General features: G+C 47.3%; 1 protein-coding gene across 1 annotated transcript in view; it reads right to left on the bottom strand.

Moving 5' to 3' along the window:
• Positions 1-13,541, bottom strand: part of LOC137525343 (uncharacterized) — a 440,546-nt gene that overhangs the window by 252,704 nt on the left and 174,301 nt on the right. The window contains 2 exon segments of the mRNA XM_068246397.1: positions 5,125-6,830; positions 11,089-11,364. Of these exon segments, the coding sequence (XP_068102498.1) occupies positions 5,125-6,830; positions 11,089-11,364 (1,982 nt within the window).

Genomic DNA, 13,541 nt, shown 5'->3' with positions numbered 1-13,541 from the left:
GTAGCCCACACGTGTACACAGCTGTGACGGTACAGCCAGCACTGTAACACGAACAGCTACATTTCCAGCCAGCGGTTCCAGTGACTCTCCCTCCAACTACAAGCTTCCTTCCTGGGGGGAAAAGAAGCTGCAACCAACCTGCTCCCTGGTCAGAAGAGGACATAAGCCTGCTTGCTGATAACACCAGTATGGGCTCGTCAGCTACATCTTCAGGTGAGATCTGTCTACGACTGGCTGGTTTCCTTCCTATTTCAAGTAGTCTGAGTGCACTCTCCTTTGCTTTCTCCCTACCCCCTGTCCTCGGCAAACCTCCTCACAAGCGCTTGTGGAAGAATGTGCCTGTTCACACTCCCGTCCATGAACAAGCGTGGATGCACTGAGCAGAGGCAGGACTGCCTTTGCCTATTCAGTTGCAAAGAACCTTAAAAGTTTGGCTTTTTATCTGTGGAGCCCAAACAACTCCATGATACTGTGCAAGCACAAGGCATCCCGCGCAGTGTGCCTGCCTGCATATACAGGAAACATGTTCCCTGAACAGGGTTAGGCCCCTAGCGCACTAAAACATAACTTTTATTAGTTCTATTAAAATCAGGTATATCAAAGGTACAGCATTTATAAAACAAAAACAGCTGCGTTGGTGTTTGACACTATTGTGTCACATATGTATCATATCACAGGGATGGATCACTTTCAGGCAGATAAAGATTGTACATCTATGTGCATGTGTCGAGGAGAGGGAAGGAATCTCCTCTCCAGCACCTATGCACAGCTAGTACATGCACAAATAGGACCTGCTGATCACACCCTCTTGCACCAAACACTGGTCTAACGGACAGTAGGGGATCACACCATGCAAACAGTGTACAAAATTACAAATAATTCAACATGTTTCGGCTAAACGCCTTCGTCCGGAGTGAATACATATATACAGTGCTGTGCATCAAACATATACAATGCCCCTGCCCCACATAACTGTCAGCATATATAGCCCCTATCAGAGCTAATAAAAGTTATGTTTTAGTGCGCTAGGGGCCTAACCCTGTTCAGGGAACACGTGTCCTATACAAATCCCCCGAGTACTCTATTAAGTATTTGCATATACAAGAACCCAGCTTTGACCTTCCAGACGGTGCAAGCACAAGGCATCCTGCGCAGTGTGCATGCCTGTATGCATGGGAGCCCAGCTGTTACCTTCCAGAGGGTGCAAGCACAAGGCATCCCGCGCAGTGTGCATGCCTGTATGCATGGGAGCCCAGCTGTGACCTTCCAGAGGGTGCAAGCACAAGGCATCCTGCGCAGTGTGCCTGCCTGCATGGATGGGAGCCTGGCTGTGACCTTCCAGAGGGAGCAAGCACAAGGCATCCCGCGCAGTGTGCCTGCCTACATGGACTGGAACGTGGTTTTGACCTTCCAGAGGGTGCAAGCACAAGGCATCCCATGCAGTGTGCCTGCCTGCATGGATGGCCCAGCTGTGACCTTCCAGAGGGTGCAAGCACAAGGCATCCCGCGCAGTGTGCCCGCCTGCATGGATGGCCCAGCTGTGACCTTCCAGAGGGTGCAAGCACAAGGCATCCCGCGCAGTGTGCCTGCCTGCATGGATGGGAGCCTGGCTGTGACCTTCCAGAGGGTGCAAGCACAAGGCATCCCGTGCAGTGTGCCTGCCTGCATGGATAGGAGCCCAGCTGTGGCCTTCCAGAGGATGCAAGCACAAGGCATCCCACGCAGTGTGCCTGCCTGCTTGGATGGGAGCCCAGCTGTGACCTTCCAGAGGATACAAGCACAAGGCATCCCGTGCAGTGTGCTCGCCTGCATGGATGGGAGCCCGGCTGTGACCTTCCAGAGGATGCAAGCACAAGGTATCCCGTGCAGTGTGCCCACCTGCCTGCATGGAGGGGAGCCCGGCTGTGACCTTCCAGAGGGTGCAAGCACAAGGTATCCCATGCAGTGTGCTCGCCTGCATGGATGGGAGCCCAGCTGTGACCTTCCAGAGGATGCAAGCACAAGGCATCCCGTGCAGTGTGCCTGCCTGCATGGATGGGAGCCCAGCTGTGGCCTTCCAGAGGATGCAAGCACAAGGCATCCCGCGCAGTGTGCCCACCTGCATGGATGGGAGCCCGGCTGGTCTCCCCCGAGCGCCCGGGTAAAATTACCCCATTCTGTGCGGCTTATTAGTGAGCAGCGGCGACTGTGTCATTACAGCCAGCCGCTGTCAGTCAGGGACGCTGCCTCCGCCCTCCTCCTCAGTTCCCGGCAGTTGTATGTAGGGGCGGGGAATGAAGGAGACGTGTGACAAGCAGCTCAGTTGAACAGGAGACCGGAGAGGAAGCGCGGCTCAGTGTTTTCTGTGGAATGTCCAGCCAGACGCTCTCCTCCTTGCTGTATTTGTCTCGCTGCATGTTAGTGTGAATGCGAGTCTGGCTTCTGCTAATTAAGGAGGGGGGAATCTAACTCAGCTCCGCAAAGCTAGAACTTTACGATGCTTGACCCTTTGACCCCCATGATTGTCCAGTCTTGCCACTGCTTTCCTCAGCCCTAAATTGATGCCAGAAGAAGCGACTGGTGAGAGGGAGCTGCAGCTTGAGGGGTAGAGAGGAGAGTGAGCCAGTGTGCAAATGCTCACAGACTCACCCAGGGCAATGGCAGACAGAGGCAGAGAGAGATTAGTGAGACACCCCCTGGCCCTTTTGACAACCACATAGCCAGCAATATCCCGTGTGACTGACTGTCACATTACAACCAGCAGCCAGGTGCAATCTGCAGATTTGAAAATGAAACCACCAAGATTTTTCCTGTTTCCTATATATATGGGTGGTGTAAGAGAGGGGAAATCTGGTGCCAAAGCATGAGATTGATAAGCTGCCAGCTTATCAATATATCATGCTTGGGACCAGAAATCCTCTTTTCCATACTGCAACCACCCATGTATATAGGAAAAGCTGCTAGTTTCATTATCAAATCAGCAGAAAGGTAGTTAGAACTTTAAAAGGACACTTAAACTATTAAAAGAAAATGACCAGCTTGTTACCTGGGGATTCTTCCAGCCCCTAAAGTTGTTCTTGTCCCTTGCAGGGGGGTCACGGGGCGGTGGCGGGTGAGATACCCCACCTAGTAGCACCCAGCGTTTCTATACCCACCCGGCTACTTTTTCATACCACCCGGTTGGAAAAAAATTCTGGGGAGAACACTGCGGCTGTGACCTTCCAGAGGATGCAAGCACAAGGCATCCCGCGCAGTGTGCCCACCTGCATGGATGGGAGCCTGGCTGTGACCTTCCAGAGGATGCAAGCACAAGGCATCCCGCGCAGTGTGCCCACCTGCATGGATGGGAGCCTGGCTGTGACCTTCCAGAGGGTGCAAGCACAAGGCATCCCGCGCAGTGTGCCCGCCTGCATGGATGGGAGCCTGGCTGTGACCTTCCAGAGGATGCAAGCACAAGGCATCCCGCGCAGTGTGCCTACCTGCATGGATGGGAGCCCGGCTGTGACCTTCCAGAGAGAGCAAGCACAAGGCATCCCGCGCAGTGTGTCTGCCTGCATGGATGGGAGCCTGGCTGTGACCTTCCAGAGGGTGCAAGCACAAGGCATCCCGTGCAGTGTGCGTGCCTGCATGGATGGGAGCCCGGCTGTGACCTCCAGAGCAGCCTTTCTCAACCTTTTTTGACCCGAAGAACCCTTCAGAAAATTGACAAATCCTGGGGAACGCGCGTGTGTGTGTGTGTGTGTGTTTGCATGAGTGTACGTATAAATAATTTTTTTTATTCCTACATAAAAATTGGATCCATATCTCTGCATAGTATGGCACCTGTGCCCTCTTTATTTAGTGTGGCCCACTATGTCCCCCTTAGCAGGTATGGCTCCCTTTGTCCTCCTTATTAACAATTATGGCTCCCATGTGCCTTCTCCCTGTTTCTGTGGCTACTATGTCTCCCCCCTCCCCCCCCCCCCCCCCCCCCCCGTTTGTGTGGCTTTTTTGTCCTGTTTTTGTTGCTTCCGTGTTCTTTGTTTGTGCTGCTTGTTTGTCTGTTTGTGTTGCTTGTTTGTGTGCTGCTATGTCCCCCCTTTCTGTGGCCGCTTTGTCCCCCCTTTCTGTGGCCGCTTTGTCCCCCCTTTCTGTGGCTGCTTTGGTCATTGGTGTCAGTGCAGGGAACACCCCCTCCCCCATACTTACCATCTGACGTCCTTCCCTCCTCCTTGAAGCAGGGATTCTGTTTGAACTCCCGCACGTGCCGGAACTATAGACCGGGCTTCGAGTGATGCGGCTGCTTTACAGATCCATCCGCCGCATCCCTCGCAGCAGCATGAAGGAATCTTTCCGCTGCTGCAGTCATATACAGAAGCGGGACTATATTGTCCCACAGAAATGGGGAAAGTGGGACTGTTGTATCCCACAGAAGTGTCAAATTGACGCGGAACCCCGGTTGAGAATAGCTGTTCCAGAGGGTGCAGCGCTGGATCGCTGATCGGGAAAAGGATGTGGGGGGCCTGGGGAGGACCCAGAGGGGTACGGATCTGACTTGTGCTTTATTTTCACTTGCAATGGAATAAATAGAAGATGAACACAACCAATTACTAATCAGGCTTAGTACTATATGTAGCCATGTTTATCCCATCATCCCACCTCAGTTCAGGGACTTGCTTTACAAACCAATGCGCTGAGTAGCATGAAAGAGCCCCGGGACTCTGTATAATATGCTGCCAGGTGCGTCTAGCAAGAAATAACCCACAACCAAAACATTTCCCACACTCAGTGCAGTAACAGAGCTTCTCACTAGTGATGGTCAAGTAGATGCAAATAACTTTGAGTTGATGCACATTTATGCAAATTGTTATGCAAATTTATTCGGCATGAAAATGAACCAATCGGACTTTACGTCAGCAGGAATTGATTGCTTAATTTTCAAGCTGCATACATTTGCATCAACTCGAAGTTATTTGCATCGACTTGACCATCACTACGTCTCACCAGCATTGTGAGAGGGAGAAGCATAACTGAACAAGCCTGTTATTGGCCGCTGCACTCCACTCTCCATACTCCCTACTTCCGGCTGTGTTGGGGAGATGGAGAGCAGTATGCTGCGGCCACTTCAGGCTCACTAAAGGTGAAGTTATGTTTCACTGACTCTTACTTACCAGCTGTGTGAGGTTTCTCATGTCTGAGAAGATGTGATTTATGTACAAAACATTTCCCACACTCAGCACATGAATACGGCTTCTCACCAGTGTGAGATCTCTCATGACTGAGAAGATGTGATTTCTGTACAAAACATTTCCCACACTCAGCACATGGATACGGCTTCTCACCAGTGTGCGTTCTCTCATGGAGGACAAGATAGGATTTCTGTACAAAACATTTCTCACACTCAGCACATGGATACGGCTTCTCACCAGTGTGAGTTCTCTCATGGATGACAAGGTCTGATTTCCATACAAAACATTTCCCACACTCAGCACATGAATAGGGCTTCTCACCAGTGTGAGTTCTCTCATGACTGACAAGGTCTGATTTCCGTACAAAACATTTCCCACACTCAGAACATGAATACGGCTTCTCACCAGTGTGAGTTCTCTCATGGATGACAAGCTGTGATTTATGTACAAAACATTTCCCACACTCAGTACATGAATACGGCTTTTCACCAGTGTGAGTTCTCTCATGGATGACAAGGTCTGATTTCCGTACAAAACATTTCCCACACTCAGTACATGAATATGGCTTCTCACCAGTGTGAGTTCTCTCATGACTGACAAGATGTGATTTCTGTAGAAAACATTTCCCACACTCAGCACATGAATACGGCTTCTCACCAGTGTGAGTTCTCTCATGGTTGATGAGGCCTGATTTCTGTACAAAACATTTCCCACACTCAGCACATGAATACGGCTTCTCACCAGTGTGAGTTCTCTCATGGATGACAAGGTCTGATTTCCATACAAAACATTTCCCACACTCAGCACATGAATAGGGCTTCTCACCAGTGTGAGTTCTCTCATGACTGACAAGGTCTGATTTCCGTACAAAACATTTCCCACACTCAGAACATGAATACGGCTTCTCACCAGTGTGAGTTCTCTCATGGATGACAAGCTGTGATTTATGTACAAAACATTTCCCACACTCAGAACATGAATACGGCTTCTCACCAGTGTGAAATCTCTCATGACTGACAAGGTCTGATTTCCGTACAAAACATTTCCCACACTCAGCACACGAATAGGGCTTCTCGCCAGTGTGTGCTCTCTCATGGATGACAAGCTGCTTTTTCCGTACAAAACATTTCCCACACTCAGCACATGAATATGGCTTCTCACCAGTGTGAGTTCTCTCATGATTGACAAGGTCTGATTTCTGTACAAAACATTTCCCACACTCAGCACATGAATACGGCTTCTCACCAGTGTGAGTTCTCTCATGGTTGATGAGGCCTGATTTCTGTACAAAACATTTCCCACACTCAGCACATGAATACGGCTTCTTGCCAGTGTGAGATCTCTCATGGATGACAAGCTCTTTTTTCTGTACAAAACATTGCCCACACTCAGCACATAAATAGGGATTCTCTCCAGTGTGAATTCTCTTGTGTATGCCAAGACTTGATTTTTTCACAAAACCCTTCCCACGTGTGGAACAGGAATGAGACCCTCCATCAGGGGGAGAGCTGTGCTGGGGATGAGGCCCCTCAGGACTATACAGGTGAGGGGGGTCTGGGGGAATATTTGGGGTAACCAGGATATCTGCAGGAGACTCTTGTCCGATGACATCTTCATCCGTTGTACTGTCTGTGGATACAGAGAGACGAGTCTCTGGGAGGTTCCTGATGCCGGGACTCTGCGCTGCAAATAGAGAAACATCATCACTTTCTGTTAGAGAATTCTGTTATCATTACGGATGGTCAGTGAGCTGCTGATAATTCCAAGTTGAGGCAAAGTTTGTGCAGACTGGAAATGGACCAGATGCAGCAGCTGCATAACTTTGCATAAAATTAGCATACAGTTTGCACCATCTCAGAGTTATTGGCATGTCACTGACCATCACAAGTTATCAGCCTGACTGAGAACTGCAGAAGGTGGAGCTCATTACAGGCGGCCAATCACATGACTACAACTTTGGCTTGCATGAAAATGTTATGTAGCTAGGAGTTCAGCCAATCAAATGCATTTCCTGACCAATCTGATTATCTGCATACAATCTGCATGACATTTGCATACACGTCAGAGGTATTTGCTTGTCACTGACCCCTCCCACACCTAAAGCATTGGCCATACATTGAGCAGCAGTGAATGTAGAGCTTGATGAGACAGTGGAAGCAATGCGTTACTCCTGTGACAACAGACCTATATGTACTTATAGCAAGAGATCTGTGTTATGTTTGTAGAGCAATGTGGTGTCACTTCCACATTCTTATTACCGCTGTGTCCTCGTGTCACTCATATGCCCCGTGTAATGTACATGTTTCTCTCTCTTATTCCCAATTAAGGAAATAAGGAAACTGTGACTAGGGATGGTCTGACATTTCCATCAGAACGCCGATTTCCAAAACGTAAATGCAACAATAGGCATAATTCACAAAGAATTTTCACCTGTTTTCCTGTTTCCACCTCGTCTATGTTATATTTTTAGGCTTCCAAAGAGCAAAAATATAATATAATTAAGGTAAGAAAAGTAATATTGAAATGAAGTTAATCAGAAACAACTTTGTGTGTAGCTTGTAAATGTGCTGAAAGGTTATTTTTATACAGTAAAGGAGAGGAGAGGGAGACAATCGGTACTGCTTCTATTGCTGTTTAATCCAGAGTGTGGTGGAACACATGTAAAATATACAAGACAGTGTATCTTCAAATTGTGGCATCAAAAATATTCATTCAACGTAAACATGCATGAACGTACCATTGTCTGAGGTGGTGTGGTGGCGGTGGGTGCTGGGCACAGATAGCCTTACAGCCGTTTCACGCACAATCTGCGCTTCTACGGAGGCCGCCACCACACCCCCTCAGATAATGGTATGTTCATGCATGTTGCATGCATACGTTGAATGAATATTTTTGATGCCACAATTTGAAGATATGTAAAATGTATCAATGCGCTATAGCTAACATGTAATTACAAAGTCCAGTTGGAGTGCGCTACCACAAGGTCAGGCAGGACCTAAAAAACTTGTACACAATCGTTTAAGCGCACATCCTAATTCATATAAAAGTCCACATAAAAATCACTTAGGAATCCTCATATGCAGTTTCTTGGTCTCTTGTGCCACCATCACCATGGACACCCAACAGTAAACAGACTCACCAGATGTATTGGCCACTGCTAGACTGGCCAACCATGCACAAATCCAGGAGCCTCAGTGCTTCAGGATCCTGGTACCACTTTAATGCTGTCCTTTTAGACCACCATCATTCTCCACATTATCCATGCATAGTACCTCAAAGAAATAGCCTGCATAGCTTAACTCCGTATAACACTTAACTCTTTAATTATAAAATTGCACTCACATGCTCCAAATGGTATTTCGTACGCGTCATCACGTTATTTTTCAGGCTGCACTAATTGGCTGCCTTTATCTGCGACATACGCGTCATTACGTACGCATCATTTTAGCCTTATATACTAGTCTGCATGCTGATTGGGTGCCCCATCCCCACCTCCTATTGGCAGAACTTCCCCCTAATGACGCGTATGACGCGGATAAAGGCAGCCAATTAGTGCAGCCTGAAAAAGAACATGTGATGACGCGTACGTAGTGACGCGGATGGATGACGCGTACATGTTAACGCGTATGATCAACCGTACGTATTGACGCGTATAACGTGGACGGAAGCAGCCAATTAGTGCTAAGAGAAAGGATATAAGAACCCTGGTAATGAGTCCAACCCCCGTGCCCCTGATGAGTCACGAGGGAGTGACGAAATCGATCGGGCGGGAGGTTGGACATACCAGGAAGTGAACGGCCGTGGAGGCGGTGGTGTCTGCAAGCTGAGTGGAGGGGGAGCTGAAGGACCCAACACAAGCAATGCCCTGCCAGGCAACGGGGGAGAGCCCGTAAAACTATGTGTGCAATACATTCTGGAGCATGTGAGTGCAATTTTATAATTAAAGTTTTAAGTGTTATACGGAGTTAAGCTATGCAGGCTATTTCTTTGAGGTACTATGAATGGATAATGTGGAGAATGATGGTGGTCTCAAGGGACAGCATTAAAGTGGCACCAGGATCCTGAAGCACTGAGGCTCCTGGATTTGTGCATGGTTGGCCAGTCTAGCAGTGGCCAATACATCTGGTGAGTCTGCATACTGTTGGGTGTCCATGGTGATGGTGGCACAAGAGACCAAGAAACTGCATATGAGGATTCCTAAGTGATTTTTATGTGGACTTTTATATGAATTAGGATGTGCGCTTAAACGATTGTGTACAATTTGAAGATACACTGTCTTGGATTTTTTACATGTGTTCCACCGCACTCTGGATTACACAGCAATAGAAGCAGTGCCGATTGTCTTCCTCTCCTTTACTGTATTGCAACTTCTAATCAATCAGAGCACGCTATCAATACCAGAAGTGTGGATGAAGAGGTGTGTGTTTTATGCTACATCCTTCCAAATTCAGCGGAAATACTGCAGTGCAGACGCTTTTCTTCTTCTGTCACAGAAGGTTATTTTTATAAATGAGGTGATAAGTCATGTATGAGAAGTTTTGTGAATAGAGCCCAATGTCAGAATGCCGCATTACAGCAACTCGGAAATGTCAGCCAATCACTGAGCTCAGAAGCATCGGACCAATCAGAGAATGCAGAATATTTCTGTGGAAATGGGAACCCCGCGGGATGCCTCCGCACTCTCTGATTGCTCCAATACTACCGAGTATTTCCCAGTCCTGTGATTGGAGTAACAATTTTCAAAAATTACTGTGGAAAGCGGAACACCACTTGTCATCTCAGGCCAATCAGTGTACTGCGGATTACATGCGGAAATGTGCAAATTATGCATACATCCACAATTATAGCTTACATTAAATATAGCAGCATTAACCGGTCAATCGGATTCCCTACCAATCCGGAGCAATTATAGGCCCTAGCAACCAGATCCTAGCTACCTATCACAGGCTATCCCTCCCCTCTTGTATATAAGAGAGGTGAGACTGTCAGCAATTTTGTGGGTTCGGTGAGGAGGAGGATATTGAGGGAGACAGTGCGCTGCATTGTGCTGCAGGGAATCAGTTGTGTGCGGATTGAGTTGTGTGACAGAATCTGGTGAGTTATGAGATAGTGAGTGAGTGAGGAGTGAGTAGACAGACAGATTGTAGTGCACTAGTGAGTGATGAGGTGAGTGACTGGTGGTGCTGCTGTGCTTAAAAGGGAGGTGGGAAACATCTGGCGAGTGACTCTCTGCCCACAAGACCAGCCAGTTCCAGCTGCCCACAGCTAATGTGAAGGAGTGAAATAGTGAAGCTGGGTGGGCAGCTATAGACCGGGTCTGGCAAGGTGCCAAACACACTGGACAGACACCAGCAGGAGAATTCAGGCTCTCACCTGATCTCTCATTACACTGCAAGCTTGCAACTGAAAATTCAATTTCAAACTGCAAATTTCCAGCCCACTGTAATTATAACTTTGAGTCCATTACAGAGGTGCATTTTTTTTTACTTTTACCAGAGTGTCCCTAGCAACCAATAGGAATGAGCGGAGCTCTGGCCACACCCTTCCCTATATAAGGCGGATGCCATCTTGGATTATCTCCTTGCTGTTACTCAGTACTGTGTGAGAGGTTGTGCTGGAGAGAGCAGTGCTGAGTATTTGCATTTTGTGATTGATTTGTGCCAATTTGAGACTCACTGAACCTGTGATTGATAGTTTAATGACTCAGTTAGACAGTTAGCTTACTCATTGTTAGCTTTGTCATTCAGTTAGAGAGTTAGCTTATTGCACTAGTGAAAGCAAGATGTTTTGAATCAGGATAATGCCATTTATTGAATAACTTATAAGAAGTAAGCTTTCAGCTATGAAGCCTTCCTCAGACTGGACTCCTGTATACTGACAACATGTAGAGCACACAGCTTATATGCACTGGACATTAAAAGGAGATACATTTATCACTCACCAATGCTCATCCCAGTAATAATGTCCTTTTTTTCTTCCTCTTCACTAGTCCTTATCATGTCACTCTCCACCATAGACTGCTGATCACTCCTCACATAGGTCTCTCCTTCTTCTTCTTTAATTGTCTCCATCATGCCACCCTCCTCCATATACTGCTGATCACTCCTCACATAGGTCTCTCCTTCTTCTTTAATTGTCCCCATCATGCCACCCTCCCCCATAGACTGCTGATCACTCCTCACATATGTAATTTGTTCTTTAAGGTCAGATCTCAGGTCTGAAATGGATAACAAAGTATAGCTGTAAGATATTAGTACTAATAATCAGAGCACAGAAATGAACATCATTTGCTAGGTGGTGATAATATCCCATAAGCTGTGGTATCTGCACATTCAGCACCACAGTCCTCTCTCCCAGTGTGCCTTGCTCATCATCTGGTGCTTCTCTCCTCCTCTCCATGCACACATTCCTGGGAGGTTACAGCAGTGCCGGCAGCGGTAGATGGAGGAGGATGTGAAGAGAGAACAGCTGGAGATATAGGAAGATAAGAGCTGAAGGTAATTAGCTATGAATTATCATTTTAAACCAAAAATCATTCAGCGCTCAGATGAATACCTGGCCAATATGGTTCAGTATATATTATCTATAATCAATATGATTAATCAATTATGACACATTTATAGTCCTTATATAATAAGTGTACAATAATCTGGAGATTGTGAACAATGTAGTCCTTGTATGCTACACACAGTTCAATGGGTGCGCTTCTGGAAAAAGGCTTGAGTCAGTCCTTCCTTGCAAACACTATATCCTCAAACATAAACAAACATATATCCTCTTATATAGATTGTAGCCACCACCAAGGACACCCTAAAGGATCCTTTAGGGTGTCCTTGGTGGTGGCTACAATCTATATAAGAGGATATATGGTCGTAGCGCTGGTCTGGCATAGAAATAGTGTATGAATTATCATTACTTATGGCTCTGGCAGCTGAGGAACTGGGCAGATGGGACTGCAGCTCCATATACTGACCCTACCTGGCCATCACCTACTAACCCCAAACCTTCCAAGAGCCATAGCAACAAATCTCCCAGCTGGGACAGTGCCAATACCAGGACAGAAGCAGGGGAGACCTCCCAACCACTCTCCAGCTGCAGCCTCCACCTCCTCTGCCTGTCCTACCAGTCATGTCCCTTGCTACCTGGCTCCACCCACCAGCCATCATCTTTGTGCAGACTCTAACCTCCAATCCAACACCAGTGGCTCCTGACTGTACACTAGCTTCTTCTCATCAGAGATACAATGGATACGGTCATATGGTGCACCTGTCTCATCTGTTGAAAATGGACACAATGCACAGAACCTGCTCCTTCACGACCTCCCTCGCTGAGACCGCCACTGATCGACAACAACTCCATTGTACAACATTGTATTTATGACTGTTGCTATGAACAGCTGCTGGGAAAAGCTATCAGGGAAAGTGTCCTCCTTCACAGGGAAGAGATACCAGCCTGCCTTCCATAACGCCTGGGATAAACATGGAACATCTCTGACAGCACAAGAAGTGAGGGAAATCCAGAGATAAGGTAACACAGAGAGTGTGCATACGTGTGAGGCACCAGCTGGAGGTGGGAAGTGCTCCACGAGGATCTTATGGGCTCAGTATTCCCTGGCATACAAGATCGGCCAATCACAGCTCTGCACTATTCACAGATTATATTATTCTCTATGTCTCCCTCCCTAAGGGGCAATTATGTAAACTAACCCCCCACATAGACACTTTGTATCATTCTCAGGAATAAAGGCAGACTACCCTAACAATAAAACTACTACTCCCTGCAAGCTCTCTCCATAGAGATGCATGCGCCTGGATTCCTGCTCACACCCTTCATATCATTGAAAATTCACCCTTTTGCCATTGATAACATAGCAATGCAGCTCAGGTGGTGGTCTGACTGGTGGCTGGTTTGGAAGATGACTAATATCTGGAAGACTTGGGAAGCCATCACAACGGCATTAAGAGGCACCAAGGTGTGTATAAAACTGAGTTTAAAACAAAAAAGAGAAAAAGGGGAAGTGGCTTACTTTAAAAAATGACAAATTCCTATATATAAATATAATGAATTGTTAATAAGCACAGGCAACGCGTATTGTGGGTCTCTGCCCACTTCCTCAGGCCAAATAAAGTGCTGAAGGGTTTCAAAAGCCAGGTGCATCAAGTAGTCTCCCTCCCCAAGTTAACAAGGCAGATGTGCCCCCAGTATTAGGTAGCCCCCCTCCCCAGTATAGATAGCCACTATTAGGCAGCCCACCATCCCCATTAGAGATAGCCGGATGTATCCCCAGAACTAGACAGCCCACCAACCCCAGATTAGATATCACAATGTACTCCGTGTATTTATATATACTGTATTTAGCAGTACTCCTAACCATGTTAGATAGCCATACATACC

This window comes from Hyperolius riggenbachi, chromosome 7 (assembly GCF_040937935.1).
Source record: "Hyperolius riggenbachi isolate aHypRig1 chromosome 7, aHypRig1.pri, whole genome shotgun sequence".
Lineage (NCBI taxonomy): Eukaryota > Metazoa > Chordata > Amphibia > Anura > Hyperoliidae > Hyperolius > Hyperolius riggenbachi.
Note: the sequence above shows the minus strand (reverse complement) of the source record. Positions and strands in the feature narration are given on the sequence as shown.